Source organism: Lepisosteus oculatus, chromosome 4 (assembly GCF_040954835.1).
Source record: "Lepisosteus oculatus isolate fLepOcu1 chromosome 4, fLepOcu1.hap2, whole genome shotgun sequence".
NCBI classification, from domain to species: domain Eukaryota; kingdom Metazoa; phylum Chordata; class Actinopteri; order Semionotiformes; family Lepisosteidae; genus Lepisosteus; species Lepisosteus oculatus.
The window spans coordinates 5,338,602-5,363,729 of record NC_090699.1 but is presented as its reverse complement, the minus strand read 5'-3'; the positions used below and the strand labels follow the sequence as shown (position 1 = coordinate 5,363,729).

General features: G+C 45.0%; 1 protein-coding gene across 2 annotated transcripts in view; it reads right to left on the bottom strand.

Annotated features, from left to right (window-relative positions):
* The window catches only part of LOC102695703 (ovochymase-like), a 35,736-nt gene extending 10,965 nt beyond the window's left edge, over positions 1-24,771 (bottom strand). For both annotated transcript variants that reach the window (XM_069187936.1, XM_069187937.1), the window contains exons 1-26: positions 24,687-24,771; positions 18,548-18,565; positions 17,987-18,155; positions 17,028-17,296; positions 16,522-16,676; positions 15,387-15,699; positions 14,972-15,134; positions 13,731-14,002; positions 12,274-12,428; positions 11,807-12,059; positions 11,548-11,716; positions 11,160-11,416; positions 10,263-10,420; positions 9,718-9,970; positions 9,446-9,608; positions 8,964-9,235; positions 5,336-5,487; positions 4,586-4,838; positions 4,329-4,491; positions 3,898-4,163; positions 3,567-3,724; positions 2,487-2,757; positions 2,234-2,396; positions 1,851-2,119; positions 703-860; positions 343-586 (exon numbers count right to left, since the gene is read on the bottom strand). In XM_069187936.1, coding sequence (XP_069044037.1) covers positions 343-586; positions 703-860; positions 1,851-2,119; positions 2,234-2,396; positions 2,487-2,757; positions 3,567-3,724; positions 3,898-4,163; positions 4,329-4,491; positions 4,586-4,838; positions 5,336-5,487; positions 8,964-9,235; positions 9,446-9,608; positions 9,718-9,970; positions 10,263-10,420; positions 11,160-11,416; positions 11,548-11,716; positions 11,807-12,059; positions 12,274-12,428; positions 13,731-14,002; positions 14,972-15,134; positions 15,387-15,699; positions 16,522-16,676; positions 17,028-17,296; positions 17,987-18,155; positions 18,548-18,565; positions 24,687-24,741 — 5,191 coding nt within the window. In that variant the 5' untranslated portion in view covers positions 24,742-24,771. The remainder of the gene's footprint in view (positions 1-342; positions 587-702; positions 861-1,850; positions 2,120-2,233; positions 2,397-2,486; positions 2,758-3,566; positions 3,725-3,897; positions 4,164-4,328; positions 4,492-4,585; positions 4,839-5,335; positions 5,488-8,963; positions 9,236-9,445; positions 9,609-9,717; positions 9,971-10,262; positions 10,421-11,159; positions 11,417-11,547; positions 11,717-11,806; positions 12,060-12,273; positions 12,429-13,730; positions 14,003-14,971; positions 15,135-15,386; positions 15,700-16,521; positions 16,677-17,027; positions 17,297-17,986; positions 18,156-18,547; positions 18,566-24,686) is intronic.
* Positions 24,772-25,128: the final 357 nt, after the last annotated feature.

Below are 25,128 nucleotides of genomic sequence, written 5' to 3'. Positions count from 1 at the left end.
TGGTTGTAGTTGCAAAACATTTCAAAGCATTTTTAATTGCCCTTAATATAGTCAGTCCTGAGCTCTTAATTATTTTTCATTGGCCTGAGGAATTTCACAGGGGAATGGAGGGCTTTCACAATAAATGTGCTGTCGAGACCGAGGCACTTTTGAGAAGAAAGTAAATGTTGCTGTGAGTAGGTATAACACTAATAATACTTAATATTCCAGAATACCTCGCTTTGACTTCCTAGTGATTATTTTTAGAGGCCATCAGTGTTGATGGATAAAAATATTTACATGAACATCTTTCATTCTGGTCTCTGTCATGTTCTTCTGAGACATATCTTGGCTTTTACTCACTTGCAAGTGCACCAGCTGTTGAAGGGCAAGTAAAACTGCTGTCAGGATCCATGCCATTGGAATCAAAATGGACAAATCCTGGAGTGGCCATCTCCACCTGCCTGTTGATCCAGTCCTGGTACTGGGACACCCTGGTGTACACCTCTGGGATACTGGGCTGGGCACAGCCATAACCAAAACTCACAATACCGGCCTGGACCCAGGCAGAGCCCTGCTTACAGACCAGGGGCCCCCCTGAGTCTCCCTGGAAACAGAGAGATAAAGTTGTTATATATATAATTATAGAAAACATTCTCAACAGTTTAACTGAAGAAGAGAGTATTGGAGGATAAGGATAAGAAAAAGACAAAGTGTTCATACATTGCAGGGGCTCTTCCTGTTATCCAGCACTCCAGCACAGATCATGTTGTCAGTGATGAAGTTCACACCAAAGGTCAAGTTACTTATACAACCACACTGACTCTTTCCAATGATGGGCAGTTGAACTTCTTGTAGGGTCTTGTTATTTGGCAGACTTACTGGAAGACAAGACAGATAATAAATTCCCAAGCTAAATATGTCTGATTGCTGGCTAAGATCCACCATTAACATGTTACGTCGTCTCTAACGGTAGCTGACAGCCATGGCTCACAGATGGGACTGGGAGTCCAATTGCAGGAGCCTGGTGGAGAGGATCAAAGGATGAACAGAGATGTGCTTTGTTATGGTGGACAAAGGTCATAGAAGACCAATGTTTCAAGCAGGTAGATGGATGCAGGAATGACATTGCGGGATCTGTGCTTTATACTGGGATATTGGCAGGTTTTAGGTTTAGGCTCCAGGTCTCAGGTTTTAGGGTTTCAGGTTTTCAGGCTTCTACATATCTTAGAGCAGAGCTGAGTATAGCACTATCTGGGTAGCTCAATGACAGACCCCCTTTCCGATGGCATCCCATGGATTAAATAGGGAATCTGGATTAGATTAATGGGGTGATTAGGTGTCTGATTGACAGGGGGATAGGTGGATGAATGGACCGCATGAGCATGTTCGAATAGGAGCTACTGCGGAGGAATACGATTGCTTGTGGTAATGTTGCAGTCTCTCCAGCCTGGGAATGACATAACACCGATAACATAACAAACACTTCCCTCTCCAGCAATCCAACACCACACAACCACTGGGACCTACACTGTAAGCCATGATAATTGCTTCTCTGGTATTATCACAACAATTTGACCACTACTTTATGTTCCTGTGGGAGTCTTCTGCTTCTCGAGCCATTGCCCTCTCTCCAGGTAGCTCTCACCCAACTTTCTGGCAGTCAGTCCCACTGCCTTCTCAACTCTCAAGATCTCTCAGAGACTTAGAAAGTTCTGCACTTGGGTTTCAGCCTGTCAGCTTGCCACAGGGAAAATGAATCTCGTTTACAAATATACTGTCACCATTAGTCTTCCTGATTTTGTATACCTAAAAACCCTCAAGTAGTGTCTGTTTTAGAAAAGCAGTAAACATAAGTGAGATACACTCACCACCCTCCGCTATGTTTCCCCAGCCAGTGACCCAGCAGCTGGTCCCAGTGTGGAAGGAGCTGCTGTTAGCTGCCAGACAGATGGGCTGAATGTAGTCTGTGAATCTGACAGGGCTGCTCAGTTTCAGTAGGGCAATGTCATTGTTTAAAGTCATATAATCAAAGTTGGGGTGCAAGATGATCCTTTCAACCCCTCTGGACACTTGGTTGGGGTTAGAGCCCTCCTGACTTTCCTTGCCCAGATACACCTGCACCATCATGGAGTTAATCCTATAATGAGAAATGTCATTAGTCAGTTGTGCTCTGATTGAAGTTCATACAGCATGTTTCACAGACCTATTTTTAAACCACCAAGATACAAGAGGTTTAAACGGGTTTAATTACCCGTATGTGCAGTGTGCGGCTGTCAGCACCCACTGTTGGTTGATCAGGGACCCTCCACAGATATGGAACCCATAATATTGTAGGCTTGCCTGCCAGGGCCAGTACCCTGCTGGAGCAGAGTCACCCCCTACGATCCTTGGATTAAGGCGTGCTTGCCCACATTCTGCATGAACAGGATAGAGAGAGAAAGTTAAAAAGGGTCTGTTGACCGAAAGCAAACTTGAGTAGCAGACTGAAATAAAATGGCACCTACCACCAGGTGAAATTGGAGAAGGTACAGGAGTGGGATCTGGATTCAATGAACTGCAGGTTACATTGCTGTCAGGGTCTGTGCTATTGGAGGAGAAGGTCAGAAGACCTGGAGTGGCAGACCCCACCTGTTCATTGATCCAGTCCTGAAACCGGGACACCCTGGCGAACACTGAAGGGAAACTGGGACGGGCACAGCCCACTGCAAAACTCACAACACCAGCCTGAACCCAGCTTGAGCCCTGCTTACAGACCAGGGGTCCCCCTGAGTCTCCCTGCAGAGAGAGATAATACAGATGCATTACCTGATAGCCCTTTACTGTATATTAGGTCTGTAGGTGGCATGAAAGAAAGAATGCGATCGTGACAGAGGACATTGACTGTCTTTAAACATTTTTTACTTGTTTCTTTGTGTTACTTAATTCACTTTTTAATGTGCTAATTTTTTATTAAATTGTGAATAACTACATCTTTTGAACTGTTTTTCACTGGGATGATAAAAAACTCTACAAATGAGTGTGGTAATGTTTGTGTTTAAGATTTATAATTGAAACTCAGATTTATTTGCTGCAAGGAGCCTGTATTGACCTAGTCTTCCACATCTATTAATTTTGCTTTTAATGAGACAATGACTTTCCTTTCTTCAGTAGAGAAGACACTTCAGTGGTGACTTGTTAATTAGGTGTACATCGCCTTGTATTCTGTAATTGTAAATATTATAACTCATCAGAACAGGCAGACAATTTCAAAGAATAATGTGGAGAGAAGAATACCTTTCTTATATTTACACACTGAAGAAGGCTGAACAGCAAAATACATTTGAACTTACAATAAAAAGAAAAAGACGATTGTGAGTGCTACCCTTTTCATCATTTTAAACTGTTGTGGTATTCCCAGTGATTTTTAGACAATTTAATTCTTTGAGTAATGTTTTGCCTGGTATTTCAATTCAGTATGTTTCCTAATGTGTTTCTGTATGGATTTATTTCTGAAGACTCCCTGAATGAAACTTCCAGACACCAAGTGTGCAACGGGAAAAGATGGAGGGTGAGAAAGAGCGCAAGAAAATGAAAAGAAATTTTACCTGGCAGGAGCCCTTCCCTCCCTCCAGATCTCCAGCACAGATCATGTTGTCAGTGATGAGGTCTGGTACAGGGATCATGTTATAAAGACAGGTACACTGTCTGTTCCCAATGATGGACAGCTGGACCTCCTGTAGGGTTTGGTTCCCCGTCAGAAACACTGAAAATCAAGACAGATTGTCATCTCTCAGACAGTGGGCCTGCATGAAAGCTTAAGTTAATCATTAAAACCTCAGTGGAAACTGCCAACTATGCTTAACAAATAAAGCAGGCCCCATTCCTACCCATTGCCTTCTCTTCAACAAGGGATTTATGTCAATAGAGCATGCTCACCTCCCTCAGCTATGTTGCCCCAGCCAGTGACCCAACACTGGGTGCTGTTTTGGAAGGAACTGATATTGCTTGCCAGACAGATGGGCTGGATGTAGGCAGTAAAGGAAACAGGCTTGTTTAGTCTAAGTAGGGCGACGTCTTTGTCGAAATTGGAATACCCGGGGTGCGGGATGACCATTGTGACCATTCTGGACACTTCATGAGTGTTTGATCCAAGTTGTGATTGCCTGCCCAGATACACTGTCAGCTGACGTCCGTCAGAGATCCTGGAGAGAGCGAGAGGTCATTAGTACAACTCTGTCTAAAGTAACTCAAATACACTTATCCTCAATTATATCTCTTCAGATCAATATACTTCCACCTCCAGATCACACTTTAACTCCAACCGTCAAAAGACAAAGTTTGGAACAAAGTTTAATTGGTTTATTTACCCATTGACACAGTGTGCAGCTGTCAGCACCCACTGGTGGTTGATCAGGGACCCTCCACATATGTGTTGGCCATAATGATGTAGGCTGGCCTGCCAGGGCCAGTACCCCTCTGGGGCGGAGTCACCCCCCACAATCCTGGGACTGAGGGGCGCCTTTCCACACTCTGGAGGAACAGGCCAAAGAAGATATATAGGAAGAAATGAACTTTGAAAGATCTGAATAAAAATCATACTTCTCTTTTTCCTTAATTTACTTACCACTTGGCGTAACTGGAGTTGTGCCCAGTGCGCTACAAGTAAAATTGCTATCAGTGTCGGTGCCATTTGAAGTGAAGGTAAGCAGTCCTGGAGTGGCTGACCAAACCAGCTCATTAATCCAGTCTTGGTACTGGGACACCCTGGTATACACACCAGGGAGACTGGAAGGAGTACAGCCATCTCTGTATTTCACAACACCAGCCTGAATCCAGGCAGAGCCCTGTTTGCAGACTAGGGGACCTCCTGAGTCTCCCTGGAGAGAGAGGAGAGGTGTGGTGGTTAATACAGACACTTACTGTACACTACAGTACATTAACAATGCACTGAGAGAGGGGGGTTCCAGACACTGATACAGACAACATGATAAAGGATTTTCAGTCTGTTTCCTTATTACCTTATTGTCCTGATTCCAAGTGAGAGTGAGATGTAGCCATCCATTACATTATTAACGGTCATTGCAACCCTATGTGTTTTCCAGAAACATTCCAGAAGGCAGTCCATGTGTGCACCAGACATGCTCAGAGAGACAATTTAACCAGTTAACACTTAACCTAGCTTACATATTTTTGGAAGTTGTCAGGAAAGTAGAGCATCTGGCAAGCACCCAGGTGAACTTAAGGAGAACATTCACGCTCATCATAGAGGGTAAACCATTTCAAAATTGATCTGACGATATGAGATATGAGGCACTAAGCGGTCGAAGAGAAGGAGAGTTGAGGAGACAAATAGAAGAAAAGGAAATGTGTGTACCAGACATGTGGCATTCCCCCCATCCGGTACTCCTGCACAGATCATGTTTTCAGTGATACTGTTCACTCCAAAGGCCTCAGCATACAGACACCCACACTGCCTGTTTCCCATGATGGGCACCTGGGCCTCCTGTAGAATCTGGGCATAAAAACCTGAAAGACAAGTCAAGTCAAGTCGTTGTCAGCTTTCTCTCTCTGCCGTGATCCCAGTTTATGGCTCAAATTAGTCGTTGAGTCATTGCTTACCTCCCAGGTAAGCAAACATCTCCGGGACTGGCAAGATAGCGACGGTTTACAGAAAGCTCTCTTGTTGTGTGATTGTTTTAATGTTTATTTATACGTTAATACTCTTGTTTTGTGTTGGACGCTCAATATCTCTCATTACTTATGACAGACAAACGCTTTTAAACCTGAGGACAGACTCCTTAGGGTTGTCAAACAATTTTTTGCACGTACCGGACCCAACCTGCTGGATCGGACAAAGATGCGGCGAACAACAACAACAGGTGGGAGACGAGGCAGCGTACTAGTGCGACTACGAAGGCGTCCGCACAGACCACCGCTGCCGTCTATTTTGTTAGCTAATGTTCAGTCACTGGACAATAAGATAGATGAGCTACATTGCCGGATCAACGCGGAATAAGACCTGAGGGTTACGCTTTCACTGAAACCTGGCTGAATGCATGTGTCCCAGACACCGCCATTCAGCCAAAGGGGTTCACCATTTATCGGATGGACAGAAGCCACCAAGCAACTGGCAAACACAAAGGAGGAGGCGTTTGCTTCCTGGTCAACAGCAAATGGTGTACCAACATGAAGGTAATCTCTAAATCCTGGGAGTTTTCCGCCACTGTTATCACAGCCGTTTATATTCAACCTCAAGCCTGCGAGGAAGCAGCACACAGCGAGCTCCACGACATAATCAGCAAGCACGAAAACTACCACCCGGAAGCCGTCTCAGTTGGATTCAGGGACTTCAACCACTGCAATCTGAGGAAAGTAGTGCAAAAATACATTCAGCATGTCACTGTACCAACAAGAGGAGGCAATATTTTGGACCACTGCTACACAAGAATAAAAGGAGCATACAAAGCACTTCCCAAACCGAGTTTCGGTTAGTCGGATCACATCGCTCTCCTGTTGCTTCCTGGATACAAACAGAAGCTGAAGCATTGTGAAGAGGTCAGTGCGTTGTTGGTCTGAGGAGGCGGAAAGCAGGTTAATAGACTGCTTTGATAATACAGACTGGGACGCATTCAGAGCTCCCAACACAGATTTAAATGAGTATACGGATGCGGTCACCAGCTATATTAAATACTGCACTGATATTTGTGTACCAGAAAAGAAAATTGGGTCATTTCCTAATTAGAAACCGTTCGCAATAAAATAAAACCGTTCGCAACAATGACATTCGCAATAAAATAAAAGATAGATCCACCGCATTCAAATTGGGGGACAATGAGCTGTACAGGAAATCACGGTATGCATTAGAAGAAGCCATAAAACGCGCCAAACGGAGCTACAGAGTGCTGCTTGAAACGCAGTGCGCTGACACCTGGAGGCTATGGCAGTGATTGCAGTCAATCACAGGCTACAAGGGCTGCAACCAGGAGATTGACACAAACAACACATCCCTGCCGTACGAGCTGAAGCATTTCTATGCCCGCTTTGATGCTCTGAACACGGGCACTGCTGAGAAGACCCCAAGTGTGCAGGGTCAGTTTGTTCTCAAATGTCAGAGCAGGATGTACAGAAGACTCTGAGCAGGGTGAAAATCCATAAGGCTGCAGGGCCTGATGGAATACCAACCCGCGTCCTGAGGACATGTGCAGCCCAGCTGACCACAGTGTTTACGGGCATCTTTAACTCCTTCCTGTCACAGTCCATGGTCCCAACCAGTTTTAAAAAAAACACTATTGTTCCACTCCCCAAAAAGGCAAAAGTGACGTGCCTGAACGTTTACCGCCCAGTAGCATTAACATCTGTGGTGATGAAATGCCTGGAGAAGCTGGTGTTGTCACACATCAACTCCTCCATCACAGAGTCCCTGGACCCCCTGCAGTTCGCCTACCAGAACAACAGATCAGTGGTTGATGCTGTCTCCCTGGCTCTACATACAGCCTTGGAACACCTGGACACTAAGAACTCGTATGTGAGACTGCTGTTTGTGGACTACAGTTCAGCATTCAATTCCATCATACCCAGTCAACTGGTGACAAGGCTCAGGGGATTAGGTCTGTGCAACTCTGCAACTATCTCCTGGACTTTCTTATCGAGAGACCACAGGTGGTGCGGATAGGCAATAAAACATCAACACCACTCACCCTGAGCACTGGAACCCCACAAGGCTGCTGAGCCCAAGGTTCTACTCCCTGTTCACTCACGACTGCACAGCAAGACACAGCGACAACCGCATCATTAAGTTTGCAGATGACACCACTACAATAGGCCTGACCCACCCCAACAGGTCCCTACCACAGGGAGCACTGCTAGCACTAAGCTAGCAGTTACAGAGCTGTCCTTTACTTACAGGAGACCATTACCTAAGTTTATCTTTGTAAATATACCACAGGATGTTGACATATTAGCCATGATGTGGGGTAGAGAGGGGTGGTTTGAAAATTATTTCCCTGTGCTTCACTACATTGGACCATGGGAATACTGTGACAAATGGATGTTTATTATGAATATTTACTGCAGGGTGTCTGTATGGTTCACAGAAGTAAATTGTAGTGAAGGTGTGTTGAAGCTTCACAATAATTACAACAATAAAAAATGTAAAGACCATAATAAAACTATTTAAAAAGCCTTCCTGTCATTGTCAAACCTGCTCACACTAAAGGTCTCTGCATTTCACCAGGAGCCCTAATCCCACAGGTGGATTCCCTGATCAGCCATTGACCACCTGATGTAGAAGAAGATCCCACCTGCTCACATTCAGCTCAGGGCTAGTTACAATAATCTCATGCTGTGGCAGCTATAGTTATCCTTTGCTTGTCTTGGCATCCTCTTGTTATTCACCTCTATGCTTTGACAATGTTTGCTTGACTTACACATTTCTGTATCTCCCTGCTCTGTGGTGTTTACCTTGTGTGGACTTTCTGGTTTCTGCCTGTGATTCTCCCTGCGGTTCTTTTGCTTCTGTCCTCTGGTCTCGGACTTGCTTTCCCTGCCTTCTCATTATGACTCTGGACCATGTTTTACTTTCACCTGCTTTGCACTTCTCGCCTGACTGACCGCTTACCCTTGTCTGAATCTGGATCCATCCTCAAGCCTCCGATCGCTTCTTATTGTAAGAACTGCTTCCCACTCATTAGGGAACAGTTCTTTGAAATGACCTAGTATTGTTTAATATCTTAAGACATTAATATGAAAGTGTTGTTTATATTATATTTGTAAGTTCTGGGAATTAATATGAACTTGCCATTTCTACAAAGAAGAACATCTGCTTTGTATACGTTAGCAGCCATAGACAGCTGTTTCCATATTATTATTGGTCATCAGGGCAGTATAGTCTTTGACCTGTGAAGCAACTCATATGTGCATCTTACACTGAACAACCTTCAATATTTCAGTTTTTGAACAGTAAAGTCGCTATGAATTGTTTTTTAAATATTAAGGATACTCACTATAGTCATCTGTGTTGCCCCAGCCAGTGACCCAACAGCTGGTACCAGTGCTGAAAGAGCTGCTCTTGTCAGCCAAACAGATGGGCTGGATGTAGTTGGTGAAGTTGACAGGGGTTTGCAGTCTCAGCAGGGCGATGTCATTCGTGAAGGTCGTAGAGTTGAAGTCAGGGTGCAGAATGACCCGTGTGACCTTCCTAGACACTTCGCTGGGGTTAGAATTCATCTGGTTCTGCCTGCCCAGATAAACTGTCAACTGTCTGTTATCACTGATCCTGAGAGAGGGAGAGATCATTATCACTGTTATGTCTAAACTACACTCTGTTACTCAGATATACTTTCAGAAGACTGGAGTGAAAGTAGCTAAAAAGAAAATAGCTGTAGAATAGAGGTCCTTAGATACAGCCCTGGATAGCATTAATCCATCACATTTTGTAAACATCATTTAATCAAAACCAAGAAAAAGGTTAAACGGATCCAGTTACCTGTAGACGCAGCCTGCAGCAGACAGCACCCACTGATGGTTGATCAGAGACCCACCGCACATATAGTACCCAGAGTAATGCAGACTGGCCTGCCAGGGCCAGTACCCCTCCTGGGCAGATTGGCCCCCTGCAATTCTGGTACGGAGAGGTGCCCGCCCACACTCTGGATTGACAGCAGGGAGACAGAGGAAGATGGGAAGGATGATCTATTGAAAGGCTGTATGATAGTAAACTTCTCTGCTTCCTGATGATTGAGGTAAAATATCACTTACCGCTTGAAGATATTGGGGTACTGCTTGGGGGACTGCAAGTGAAGTTCCTCTCAGGATCTGAGCCATTGGAACTGAAGGTGACAAAGCCTGGAGTGGCCATCCCAACCATCTGATAAATCCAGTCTTCATACTGGGACACCCTGGTATACAATCCAGGAAGGCCAGTCTGGCCACAGCCCTCTCCTGGCCTCACAATACCAGCCTGCACCCAGGAAGAGCCCTGCTTACAGATCAGGGGTCCCCCTTCATCTCCCTGGAGGCAAGGATAGTGAGGTAGGTGGTAAATACACACTGACTGACTGGACCTACAGCACATTAACACTGCACTGTGAGAGTGGGGTTAATACAGACACACTGACTGGACACTCCAGTACATTAACACTGCACTGAGAGAGAGGGGTTAATACAGACACATTGACTGGACACTACAGTACATTAACACTGCACTGAGAGAGAGAAAAACATCTAAAAAGCATTTCTTGACAATGTTCTGAATTTAGCAAAAATGAACAGGACAATACAAGTGGAAGAAGGAGTGTCTGTACCCTGCAGGTATCCTTGCTTCCATTCGGCTGTCCAGCACAGATCATGCTGTCATTGACCGAGCCTGGTCCGTAGTTCAAATCATAAAGACACCCACACTGCCTGTTCCCAATGATGGGCAGCTGCACCTCCTGCAGGGTCTGGTTCCCTGGGAGAGACACTGGAAAAGAGGTTGACAGATTTTGTACCCAGTTGGTGGCTGAAATCCAGAATGATGGTTTGGTACCGTTTATAGCAGGATATCATAGTCATCGCCACTATACTCACCCTATCATTGTCCACCCACTAAGAACATTGTTGTCAGTGACCCCAAACGTATGTGAAGAGGTTGGACCAAAGGGATATTACCATGATGCGCGGGGTATGTAAAAGATATATTTCGGAGAAAGTGTTGCAGTAGTGAGGATAGGAGATCTTTCCTCACTAGCGGACCCCAATTCTTCCTCTTCCATCTATGATCACACTGAACTTTCTCTCGTGTCCTTTCACAGGATTCAAAAATACCATAGAAGACTCAAATCTGGTTCCCAATCTCCAAGTACCCAACAATCAATTTATCTCTTACTAATCTCTCAAATCATCTGAAAATCTCTGCCTTCCACGGTTCCCCTGGGAATCCATTTCTGACTTACATCTCTTTTGTCCACTTTTCACATCCCCAGTCTCACATTCACTTTTATTTCTCCCTGCCTCACCCCATGTTTATTTGTCCAATACTCCTACTCTCTGCCCCCTATACACATGACGAGACTACTCAACCAAAGTGCTGATTTTTCTTTTTCCCTTTCATTGCGGAATTACAGGTTGATTCTAATTGTTCCTTTGCAGTTTGCAAGCTGTCACAGCTCCCTGCACAAGCCTCTGCAGTGTGTGTGACTGATTAGAGGGGATAAACTCACTGAATTCAGATGTGAAACCCCAGCCAGCGACCCAGCAGCTGGTCCCAGTGTAGAAAGAGCTGCTGTTGGCTGCCAGACAGATGGGCTGGATGTAGTTGGTGAAGGTGACAGGACTGCGCAGTTCAAGCAGTGCGATGTCGTTGTTTGAACTGGAATAGCCAGGGTGCAGAATCACTTGCTTAACCTTCTTGGATAATTCCTGGGGGTTGGGGCCCGCCTGTGTCTGTCTGCCCAGGTACACCTTCAGCTCACTTGTCCTGGAAAGAGAAAAAGGTAATCCGTATTGCTCTGTTTCTCCAGCACTGTATGCAGTGTTCCTCAGTTACAGTGCGGTACTACAGTGTGATGAACCCACATGAAGATCCTTAGGGGTTGCAGTCGGACTTACCAGGCTGAGTAGACACAGGTTGCAGCCGTCAGCACCCACTGCTGGTTGATCAGGGATCCTCCACATCTGTAATACCCAAAGTAATATATGCTGACCTGCCAGGGCCAGTACCCCTCTGGGGCAGAGACACCCCCCACAATCCTGGTACTGAGAGGGGCTTTTCCACACTCTGGAAGCAGAGGACAGATAGATAAATATAACTTAAGTACTTACATGAAAATAAGTACATTACATTTGATTTAACCATTCTATCACTTACCACTGGGGGCTACTGGAGTAATTTTGAATGGAGAGCAGGTGAAGTTCTTGTCAGGGTCTGTGCTGTTGGAGCTGAAGGTCACAAAGCCCGGAGTGGCCAATCCCACCTGAGTGTTAATCCAATCTTTGTACTGGGACACTCTGGTGTACACACCGGGGAAATTGGGCTGGGCACAACCCTCTCCGAAACTCACAACACCAGCCTGAACCCAGGAAGGGCCCTGCTTACAGACCAGGGGACCCCCTGAGTCTCCCTGCAGAGAGACAAATGCGAGGACCCAAGTTATTATTTGAACAAAATAATATTTTTTTTGTAGACTGAAACATATTTTACTCAGCAGTAGGTGTGCAAAAGATGGAGAAAGAGAATTGCAAGGGCACCCAAGAGACTTTGTCAGATTCGTCAACTCTTAGCACACTGACTGAGAGGGAGAGGGACAGCAACAAAACCATAAGAAGTGTCTTAACCTGGCAGGAGTCCTTGCCCCCCTGCAGCACTCCAGCACAGAGCATGTTGCCAGTGACACTGTTTGCTCCAAAGACCACATCGTTCAGACACCCACACTGCCTGTTCCCAATGATGGGCAGCTGGACCTCCTGCAGGGTCGTGGGTAGAGTAGCTCCTGAAAGACAGGACAGATCATTAAGTGTCAGGAAGTTACATCTGCATCCGGGAAGCATGATTTCATTGACTGACTCTAGACAGCTATATCACCCTGCAACTCACTACAGCCAACTCACTGAAGCTCAGCAGTGTGAGCCTGGCCAGTACCTGGATGGGAGACTCCTGAGAAAGTTAGGGTTGCTGTCAGAAGAGGTGTTAGTGAGACCACTAGGGGACGCTCACCCTGCGGTGTGTGGGTGGGTCCTGAAGTATGGTGAAGGTAATATACTGTAAAAAAAGTGTTGTTCTTCAGGTGAGACATAAAACCAAGTTCCATCATTAAAAATCCCACAGTGTTTTCTCAAAAACATTTGGGGTGTTGTCCTGCTGCCCTGGGGCGGGGGCTTGGGCTGGCCAGCGCGAGGTCCCCCCAAAGCATGGGGCCCTGGGTGGCCACCCCCTTTGCCCCCCCTTGAGCAGGCCCTGGGGCCACATATTGGTGGTGGATGTTAGTCCTCATCACCTGAAAAGTGGTGTGAATGGAGTCTCGAGGCTTAATTATTATTAGTTTAATGTATAATTCAAAAAGTTATATTTAGACGTACATATAAAAAGGATTTGATACCATTTAATCATTTAAACCTTGTGTTCAACATAAAAAATAATTTTCTTTGTACAATTTTGTTTTTCCAGAAACTTTATATGGATTGTGTAAATTGTAATTAAAACAAGCATGTCAAAACTTTCCCAGAATAATTACATAATAAGTGATCTAGTTAAAGACCTGGATGCAGAGAATGTTTATGAAGGTGTACCTTATTTTTAGCCACCATTCCCAGCAATATATGTATCTTATATTAATAGTCGTGAATAAACATAATTAATGAGGTTTAGAAATGTTAAAATAAATTATAATAACTTTATTGTATGTTATTATACTTTGGTTATTTTTATTTTTATCTTCTGCAATTTGCCTTTAGTTACATGATTCCATATTAATATTTCCTATTAAATGGATTTAAAGTACAGTAGAAAGACAAATAAAGTCGTCGGTTCATCAACATCTAATGCACCACATGTGCAACCTATCGATCTTCTTAAGGCAGTGAAAAGTTACATTCGGTGTACCGAATGATGCTGTGACCATGCTGTGGTGAGCTTGCCGTGGACAAGACCTTTGCCACACATTCTGAGCGGTTCCATGTGTATATATATGGTTGAAATTGAGTGGCCTGTGTTGGCACAGGGAGATGAGACTCATAGAACAGTCACGCCTATAAGCAGGAGTGTTTGAAGTGCGATGCCAATGAGATCCACTCACCATCCTCAGCTGTGTAGCCCCAACCAGTGACCCAGCAGCTGGTCCCATTGTAGAATGAGCTGCTGTTGTCGGCCAGACAGATGGGCTGGATGTAGCTGGTGAAGGAGACAGGGCTGCTCAGTCTCATCAGGGCGATGTCGTTGTCCTCGGTGACAGAGTTGTAGGCAGGATGCACAATGATCTGCTGGACCGACCTGGACAGTTCGTTGGGGCTGGAGCTAAACTGTGTCAGCCGGCCCAGGTACACTGTCCACGGATAGGTGTTCAGGGGGCTGGAGAGAGAACGAGGACATAAGTTCCTCAATGTCTAAAGTCTGTCATGCTGTCTGATCGTCAACATTTCTGTGTTTTAATCGGTCGATGGCAGTATTCTATCTGGACCAATCGTGGCTCTTGGCTCAGTTTAGCTGGAGTGCTGTAAATATTGTGAGAGTGCACGGGTTTTAGACTGCACCTTTTCACCAGCTCCAAGTCCTATATACTGTATCTCTGATGGAGATAGAGAGCCACTGTGAAGTTGCTCCATTGTCGGATCTTCTTATCAGAAGGTTTAGGATGAGTGTTAAGAAAGGGGTGCGCCTGAAGTGAGGACTCATGGCGTGGTTCTGGCATGGCTCTGGCATGATCACCTGATTAGCCGCATGAGCTTTTGATTGTCCTCTCAATTACCGGCGTTAGTACTGATACATTTTCACTCGGCTGTCAGGGAAGAGTGAGGGGGCCAATTTTCTCATCTCCGGGGCCCTCTGGGGGCGACTAGTGGACTCAGGAAGTGAATTTTTCTCCTCCATGTCTCAAAATATACAGTAGATGCATTTTTTGTATACAGGCAATAGGAGCACACTGAGCGTGTCAGTCTGTTTTTACCCCTACCTCTGTGGGCAGAGGACTTGTCACTGTCAGGCGCTCAGTCTCCTGGTGCTGGAGAGTCTGTGCCAAATTTGGGGTCTGAGCAGTAAAAGCAGAAGAACGCTGACCTTCACTACCGTGGACTCAAGTTGGAGTTGTGTGGGAAACCAGATTTAAAGAAGTGCTTTAAAGTTTGAGCCATCTTTTGGCAGCATGTTTTTTAAAACAGTCATCACCATCTTTACCTTACTATACTAATATTAGAAAACACAAAACCAAACAATTGCCTGTGAATCCCGTAATGACATTTGAGTTTTACTTTTCGAGGGGTTACGACCAGGCCGACAACAAGCTGCTCGCAGTTCAGAGACAGTGTTCCTGTTTCTCCTTACTCTGAGATGCAGTGTGCAGCCGTCAGGACCCACTGCTGGTTGATCAGGGATCCTCCACACATGTGTTGCCCATAGTAATGCAGGCTGGCCTGCCAGGGCCAGGACCCCTCCTGGGCAGGGTTCCCCCCTACGATCCTGGGATTGAGGGGCACCTTCCCACACTCTGGAGGAACAGGACAGAAAGAAAGACCTGATGAGTCCTAATGATACCAAAAAGAATTCATTCATCGAAGAATAAGGCAAACATTTTTTTAAAGTTGTATGTTATTTAACTTGTTGTTACTGCTTCTGTATTTTGTTTATGTTTTTTTTGGTGTTTCCTTAATGTCTCTGTATGGGAGCATACATGCAAATAAGCATCTCATTGCACATGTGGAGATGAAAATACTCTGAACTCAACTGAACATTTACCTACCATTTGGTGCTATGGGAGTTGGTGGAGGGGTCGGGTAAGTGATTGATGGAGTGACAGGAGTAGTCAGTGGTGCTCTTGTAGTAACTGTAGGACTACAGGTAAAGCTGCTGTCGGCGTCTGTGCCACTGGAGGTAAAGGTCACAAAACCTGTGTCTCCCGACCCCACTTGTCCGTTAATCCAGTCCTTGTACTGTGACACCCTGGTGTACACCCCTGGGAGACTGGGACGGGCACAGCCATAACCGAAACTCACAATACCAGCCTGAACCCAGGCAGAGCCCTGCTTGCAGACCAGGGGACCCCCTGAGTCTCCCTGCAGAGAGAGAGAGAAGACTGTTAGAACAGGAACTGACTGACGGACAGCTCATTACTGTCCACTAACTGAAGAAAAGACAAGATAGACACAATGTATGAGACAGTGTGGGTCTAGGACTGAGTTCATGGCCCCTAGTCTCCAACCAGCCACTTTTCACATGGAGACAAGCACCTCCCAGGACTATTAGAACTCGATTGGGGCAGCTGTCCATGTCCTCACTTAATGGGTGATTACCTCAACACCTCCAGGATACTTAAGCCCTGTCCAAAGTCAGATGCTCTGTCATTGAGTTTCCTACTCGCTTATGGGAGTGCTCCTCACATAAACCAGCTTGCCAGTTAGACTTTGAGGAGTCTTCCTGAATCACTCTGACTCCCTGATTCCAATAATGAGATAAAACCTGTAGGTCATCCACATTTCCATCTGTCTTCTTGTTGCTACACATCCTTAGCAACCAATCAGATCAAGTAGGTGGTTCCGTCAGCATGTGTAGGCTGCAAAGGAACAAGTATAGTTGTATTCCATGCTGAAAAGAGAAGAGAAGAAACACAATGTTTTGGCTGTGGAGCCTTCTTCAGGTGACACACCTGTTACCTGAAGAAGTCTCCACAGTCGAAACGTTATGTTTCTTTCCTTCTCTTTTCAGCATGGAATAAACCTTTACTTGTACCTTTGCAACCCTTTCAGCCAGCATTCCCTGCTCTCACCTGTCAGCTTTGCTTCACTGAGTAAATTCCTAAGTCAGTCATACAGATGCGCCATTCTCCAGGTCAGTGCCATATGGCAACACATACGATGTAGACATACAAGGAAAGTTACCTGGCAGGAGTCTTTGCCTCCCTCCAGCACTCCCGCACAGATCATGTTGCCAGTGACACTGTTCGCTCCGAAGACCACATCATTCAGACACCCACACTGTCTGTTCCCAATGATGGGCAGTTGGACCTCCTGCAGGGTCGAGGGTAGAGTTGTCCCTGGAAGACAAGAGAGTTTGTTACTTCCATAAAGTGCCCACAAGCTGGAACTCATCTCTGGGAAGGACAACTGGAGCAGGATCTGCTGAGCCCTCATCTTCTAACCCTCCAGTGTCCCAGAAGATAAAGATCTTTACAGGAATTTGAAAATGTCGACCATATCAACCTTTACAAAGGTGTAAAAATCATGTACTCAAATGATCTGCAAATAGAGTGCAAGTGTTTATTTTCTGTGCTGATATTCCAGTAGGCCTTCTGGTGTGGTATATTATGTCAGTTCAGCTTGAAACCATCAGTTGAATTGGAAGAAAGGTTTTGGCAAAGGAGTGTGTTTCGTTGGGATACACTCACCACCTTCAACTGTGTCTCCCCAGCCAGTGACCCAGCAGCTGGTCCCATTGTAGAAGGAGCTGCTGGTATCAGCCAGACAGACGGGCTGGATGTAGTTGTTGAAGGAGACAGAACTGTTCAGTTTCATCAGGGCGATGTCATTGTTGTTGGTTGAAGAGTCATAGTTTGGATGCCTGATGATCTGCAGGACCTTGCTGGACACTGTGTTGGTGCTAGAGCCTGTGTCTGTCACTCCCAGATACACTGTCCACTGACTTGGAGTTATGGGGCTGGAGAGTGAAAGAGCAGAGAACTTGAGAATGGCACATATAGTTTCTGACTGACCAGTGTGAATACACAGTGCAGGAAGCATACAAAGAGAAATAGAGAATTTATCAATTCTAATCACGATTTACTCTGACACTGATGACTTTAAGAGCTCATCAGCATTCACAGTCATCACATTCTGCAGATCCTGTCAGCACTGTACATACTGAGAGAGGGGGTCCTGTTTCTCTCCTACCCTGAAAAGCAGTGTGCTGCAGTCAGCACCCACTCATTTAAAAGCCACTACAGTGCAGTATGTGTAAAATATATTTTCATAATCACAATTTAAAATAGTTGGTTCAAATTTTGGTGATGAAAAACCCCATCACCTCATGAGGGGCTAAAGCTTTCTTGCCGGGTAAAAAAATCGGTGAATCTCTAAGATGAAGATTATGGGTTTCCAGAAACGTCAACACTACTGTACATGAATTCACTGCTTCAGTTTTTATTTTCTCTCAGGGCAATACCAGCTTTAAAATATTTATTCCCTGCTCTGCCAGTCTGAGCACTTTCGTTAAAATCACAGCAGCTTTCTGTTAATTACAACCTTTGATGTGTCACTGTCACCCCCAATTACAGTTTCAGGGCCTTCACCCGAAAGCCATTCCACTGCCTGTGGAGATACTGCAGAGTTAAAGGTCCTTCTGCCTTACCTCCCGAAGCAGTGAGCAGCCGTCAGCACCCACTGGCTGTTGATGAGGGTCCCCCCACATGTGTGACCCCCATTCAGACGCAGACTGGCCTGCCAGGGCCAGGACCCCGGCTGGGCAGACTGGCCCCCAACGATCCTGGTGTTGAGGACAGCCTGTCCACAGACTGGAGCTTAGAGAGAAGAAGGAGCTCAGTTAGTGTGAGTGTTTCTTGCTGTTTCTTGCTTTAGTAAAGACTAAGCAATTGGCTGATTATTTTGATATTTCACTTCATTTTTTTGTATGATGGACATACATTCCTACCATTTTATCAAATCAGAATTGATCAGCTGGAGAGTATATTGGCTGCTCTGTGTGATGGGCCAACAAGCTGCCTATCTCCTGTCTCTCTCACTGTGTCTCCTATCCTGTTGTGTGTGTTTAATACTGAGGAATTCTCTGTGATCTCCTCTCTCTCAATGTGTTTCCTGTCCTGTTGTGTGTGTTTATTACTGAGAGATACTCAAGATTCATCTGTATTATTTTTAAGCGATGTTACTCCTTTTTTACAAACAATATTCTTACCAGTCTGGGCTTGTGATTCTGAAAGGGAAGAAAAAGAAAAGATTAATTAGAGAAATGATATCATATAATATTATATGTTTATGAAATTATTAATTTACAACAGAAGTGAAGGACTACAGAAGAGGTTATCGCAAGTGAAAGCTCTTGTCTGGAGCATAGTTGAGTCCTGTAGTTCAGACAGGATTAAGTCTGTAACTGTGATTTCCCAAGTAGTTTGATGGCTAATTGATGGACTGTAGTCAGCAAGGCTGGACACACTACATCAGCGCCTGTGTCTTTTTCCAAATATAAAAGACTCATCAAGCGATCGTGCAGTTATGCCATTGGATCAGCACTCACCCTGCGGTCCATTTGGGTCCTAATGCCCCAGTATAGTGACGGGGACACTATACTGTAAACAGGTGCCATCCTTCGGATGAGACATAAAACCGAGGTCCTGACTCTCTGCGGTCATTAAAAATCCTCTCATTACAAATTCTCAAAAAGAGTAGGGGTGTCACCCCGGTGTCCTGGCCAAATTTCCCCCTGGTCTTTACCCATCATGGCCTCCTAATAACCCCCATCTCTGAACTGGCTTCATCACTCTGCTCTCCTCCCCACTGAGAACTGCTGTGTGGTGAGTGTTCTGGCGCACTATGGCTGCCGTCACATCATCAAGGTGGATGCTGCACATTGGTTGTTGTGGAGGGGAATCCCTATTAAAGTGCTTTGAGTGGAGCGTCCAGAAAAGCGATAAATAAGTGTAAGTAAGTATTATTATTATTCATTTAAAAAATACTTTTGGATTAAGATGAGATTTTATCTGCATTTACAAGACATGTAGATATGAAAGGAATCCAGATGCATGAATGAGGAAATGTTTCTGGGAATGAGGAAATGTTTCTCTGTGAAACTTGCACAGGAATGTCTTGCTGTCTCCTGGGTGAAATGGACATTTTTTAGACGAGAAGGAGGACGTTAATGTTGAACCAGTGTGTCAAGTTGTGAGCTCCTAACCTTTTCACCTCCACATTTTGTCCAGCTCTATAGACACCAGCAGGGTTTGTCTAGTTTGAACCCATGTCCCTGTTCCTTCTTCCTTCAATCAATCCATGCCTTTTCTTACCTTTTTATCCAATACAGGGTCACAGGGGAGCTGGAATCTATCCCAGCAAGCAGTGAGCACAAGACAGGGTACAGACAGAACACACACACACACACACACACACACACACACACACACACACACACACACACCAGGGTCAGTTTTTACTGACCTACCGGTATGTCTTTGGACTGTGGGAGGAAACAGGAGGCCCTGGACGAAACCCACGCAAGAACGACGAGAACATACAAACTCCACACAGACAGCCTCCCAGGAATTGAACCCAGGGCCCCAGCATTGAAAGACAGCAATGCTCATTACTGTGCCATAGTCCCATCTCTTCCCTATGTACAATTTCTTATTCCTCATTCCACTTTATCATTCCTTCTCCATATACTGGTGTTTTCCTAACCGCTATTATTTCTTTAGCTGTGCTCTTTACTCTCTGTTGTTCGGCAATCTTTATAATTTTAATACATCTTAGACTTGTTTTGGATTTTTTTTCCATTTTGTGAATGAACATAAAACTTCAGCTGGGGGCCAATAGGCGACGTGGCTCCTGAGAATCCTCGATAGCTGTTATACTGTCAGCTGGAGACACTTCAGCAGTGAATCAGCTGGAAGAAAGAGCACATCCTCCTTGTCTGTGGTTTGGAGAGGTTGTCAGTGTCTCCAGTGGGAGTGGAATCAGGAGTGACAGGGAAACGAGCCGAGATATGATCTCCCTGACGAGATTGAGAACAAGCCCGCACGTGTGATTATACATACTGATCATACATTACACATGTGATTATACTTGTGCAGGCCCGCATGCCTTTCTCCACATCAAATAAGGGAGAGATTGGTTCAAGGGGAGAAAGCAGGGTGGATTAAAACGTTAGGAGGAGGAAACTGCCAGAACAGATTTCAGCTGAGAGGCTGGGTGCCAAGATCCTCTCTTTCGCTGGTTGAAACGGCTCAGGACAGACTGACCAACCCTAACAGACAGACAGGTAGTTGAAACCTTTGTAGTTTGAAACGAAGTTGAAGTGAAATAAAATCCCAAACTTGTGACTAGAAATAATATGCAAATATTCCAATGAAGCAACTTCTTTGCTCAATTAAGGCTTCAATTATCTAATTAAAGGGGGGAAGAAAAGAAACCTAACAGGTGTGGGGGGGGGAGAGGCACCAGGACCAGAACTGCGAACCACTGGTCTATGGAAACCAGTTACAGTAATGATATTGAGATGTGATATATGTAGATATATACACATATAGATGTGGAGAATAATGTGTCCATAAATCAACTACACACAGTTGACTTATTTCTAAAGACTCTTGATATTATTTTCTAACTGCTTCTAACCACAGACAGGTGGAGCCACACTGAACCATACAAAGAACAGAAATTTTCAGTTTTCAAAAGGAACAAGGAAAAAGCGAACATCAAACATCAAATGTCACTAGAAAGTGGTTTCAGGTACCGGGCCCACCTCCAGCACAGGTACAGCCTGGATACAGCCTTGAATGAATCTCCTGCGCTGATGGGCCCAAGGAACTGAATCTCTTCAGTCCCGAACAAGATAACCCAACAACAGAACCCTCAGGCAGTGCCAATGATACTGCTGAAAGTGTTAGAATAAATCAGTTCATTCAATTTTCAAAGTACATTATGACATTTCTTCTTAGGTATTATTGTGGATTTTTTTACATTCTTTACCAGTGTTGTTGTAATTTTTAGTTATTTCATTGTACTTCGTAGTACTTGTTTCCTGTTTCTGTGTATAAGTAAAAGATGTGTTTCTGAGCACTGTCAGTCACTCTGGATTTGTTATCAAAAAAGAAAATTCTTCTTATTCTTCAGCCTTAGAAGTAACATCTGCATGACACCTCTTACCTGAAAAATGATTTCCGTGAATTCTAACGATACATGGTTAAACCAGGCTAAACCAGGAAAAAGAAATTCCAGCTGGGCAAGTTTCGTAACCTTATGCAAAAAAAACATGTGATTCCAGCAGTACGCAGTACGGAATGCTGTACCAAAGTTGTGAGAGCCACGTCCTGTTTAAGGTCCTTCAGTTCGGATCTGGAAAAACACTGAAATTGAAGACCTGATGGGGACACGTGCTCTCAAAGCCAGATTTTCAAAGTAGAACTAGGTGGCTCAGTGTGGTGGCTGGGGACACTGTACTGTGGAAGGAGCAGTCCTTCAGATGAAATGATAAACTGAAATTCTGACTGCCTAAGTGATCGATAATTACAGATCCCAGGCTCCTGATGGTAAGATTATGGGTGTTGAAACCCAGTTTTTTTTTAGCAAACTCCACCTCGTCATCATCATCATCATCAGTAGTATCTATGTTGTTTTGATTACTCCCTGTGAGTTCAGGAAGGTGATTTTCCTGGTTGCTGCTCGACGACCTCGCACTTGGAAAAAAACGGTTCCATAATCCCACTAAACTTGAACCATAGCAGCAAAACAGGGAGTGATGTACAATCCTTCTAGCAGTTACTGGAGCTATCTGTAGCATTTTTACCTCAGATCTTTGCCCATTCCTCTGAGCTCCCCAAGTGTGAGCCTTTGACTTTTTTATAATACCATTTCAAACAAGCTGACTTGGAGAAGAAACCACTTGATAAAACTGCCGAGCAGCTACAGATCTTCTCCTACGAAATCATCTATGAATCCATCTGAAATTTTAGCAGTTTCTCTTCCCATTAGTGATCCAGAATACAACCCGAATCATGGATGCTAAGCTGATTGTTGTAGAGCAGTGCTAGCGACACACCTGTATGAAGGAAAGGCCACCAGTTTGGAATGACAGCATGATAAACTGATCATGATAAACTGATAAACTGATCAGAGAATGGCCAAGTCAGACCTGGGTCAATTGTCCTATGGTTGCGACAATCAGACAGAGTTCAGCAGCATTGTGGGTTCAAAAGGCTTTTGAGGTACATCAGCCCCATTTCTCACATTGCTTCTAGGGGGAAATGCACTCTGGGTTCCTAGAAGCCTGCTTACACATGAAATGTGAACACAAGCCCTTTATAATTCGGTACTTCCTGTACTCACATAACCTTGGCCACAGAGAGCTGTGATAGCTTGCATTATATCATATTGTATCAAGAGCCTTTTACTGCCACTTTACTGATGCTTTCCTGCTACTTTACTCTGACTCCCCCTTGACCCTTGATTGGAAGAAGCGGTTAGAAAATAATATCAAGAGTGTTTAGAAATACGGCAACTGTACGCAGTTGATTTATGGACAAGTTATTCAATATCACATCTCAATATCATTACTGTAACTGGTTTCCATAGAGCAGTGGTTCGCAGTCCTGGTCCTGGTGCCCCCCCCCCCAACACACACACACACACACACACACACACACACACACACACACACACACACACACACACACACACCTGCTGGGTTTCTTTCCTTTCCCCCTTTAATTAGATAATTGAAGCCTTGAGCTAAGAAGTTGCTTCAGTGGAATATTTGCATAGTAGTTCTAGTCACAAGTTTGGGATTTAATTTACTTACAAAATACAACGGTTTAAGCTCCAACATGTTGTACTTCTGGGAACAAACAAAGACAATGAAGGGGTTTTGATTGTAGAACTGAGGGCTCTGCTGGAACAAAAACCAACAGGTACTTCTCTTGTGCCAGAGTTCAGCTTGTCGGGAAATGAACAGGACCGATGTGGACTGGATCTTGTATTCCAGTGTTGCTGTTCTCAACCATTTCCTAAAAACCAAGGAAAATATGTTTCCTGCTTAGGCAGGATGAAACTACCTGCTTCAACAAAAAAGTGGCTTGATTGTTATTGAAGAGCAGGTATAAGCAGGTTGATCAACTTGGCCAGATAGCAGTGAATCGTGGAATGCAATGATACTAACTAAACATATTTTCCAGCACACCTTGCTAGCGTGCAGTAAGATATTGGCAGTACAGTATGTTGATGTTCTGCTTGAGTGGCGGTGCAGCGCTCCAGTGCCTCTGTTACGCTCGTATGTCTGCGTTCTCCCCCACAGCTCACACTGCATTCCAGCACCCCTGATTTCACAGAGCCCTGGAGTCAGCGCTCGTTCAGAAGGCGACTGGCAGCAGTGTAGCCCGATGACAGAGGTAGTGAGAAATCCATCTCGGGTTCAGACACTGTTGTGTGTGTTTATCTGGATACACTCTCTCGACATCTAAAACAGGGGTTCCCAGTCTTGGCCCTGGTGACCCACATACCTGTTGGTTATTGCTCCAGCAGAGCCCACAGTGACACAATCAAACCCTTCATTGACTTAAGGTTAATTTGAACTGTTTGCTCCCAGCTCTTACACATGTTGGAGCTCTGACCTTCGTATTTTGTAAATTAAATAAAATCCCAAACTTGTGACCAGAAACAAAATGAAGACATTCCAACAAAGCAACTTCTTAGGTCGATTAAATCTCCGATTATTTCATGAAGGTGGGCTGGACTGAAACCCAGGAACAGGATTGGGAACTAGTAATCCAAGCCCTGTTCTTGTACTTTCCCAGATATGTCAGCCACCGGATTTATAGGTGTAAAGGCTCCAGATCTGAACCTTGAAATGATTTCCACCAGTCTAGCGCAGTGAAACACAGTGCTCGCTCGGCAAACTATTGCAAAACCCTTGGATCCCATAATATAGTCAGTACAAAGTGCAGTAAGAAACAACTAACTTGTAGAGGAAGACTGTGGCAGATGACCACCTCCAGAGGAACAGAAGCCACCAGGAAACGAGAAGGATGGCGTTGTTTCAGCCAGTCAATTTAATTGATCTGGCTGACACTTGGTTTTTGGATCCCTTGAGTGCTGATCACTTCAGTGAGACACAGACACAGCTGGTAGAGTCTGTGACTGGCTCACAGGTGGATCTGCTGCAGATCTAAAGTGATCGGCCCAGGTCAGGACTGAAGAGAAGGCTGGCGGACTCAGAGACACGCCGACACTGACTGGGCAACAGACCCACAGAGAAACACACAGGTGCGCAGGCAGACAGGTGCGCACACACACACTGACAGACAGGTGAGAGATAAACCGCAGCCTACCTGTCACTGACAGCAGCAGAGTCAGCAGGGAGAGTAGTTGGCCCCGCAGTGCCATGGCTTACAATGGGACCTGCCTCCACTGTCCCCTGCTTTTATCCCTGCCTGTCACCTATCACCTGCCTGACACACTCCACCCTCCCTCTTCTCACCCTCCCCTTCTCTACTGCTCTCTTTCAAACTTCCTTACTGAGGCTCGAAGAAGATCCAGATTCTATTGATCTCCCACTTCTCACTACTCACCCAGTCAGTGTGTTTGTAATAAACACAGAGAATCCATCCTTCATAAACACACACAAGAAGACAAGAGACACAGTGAGAGAGGAGATAACAGAGAATCTATTAGTAATAAACACACACAACGGGACAGGAGACACAGTGAGAGAGAGGAGATCACAGAGAATCTATTAGTAATAAACACACACTACAGGACAGGAGACACAGT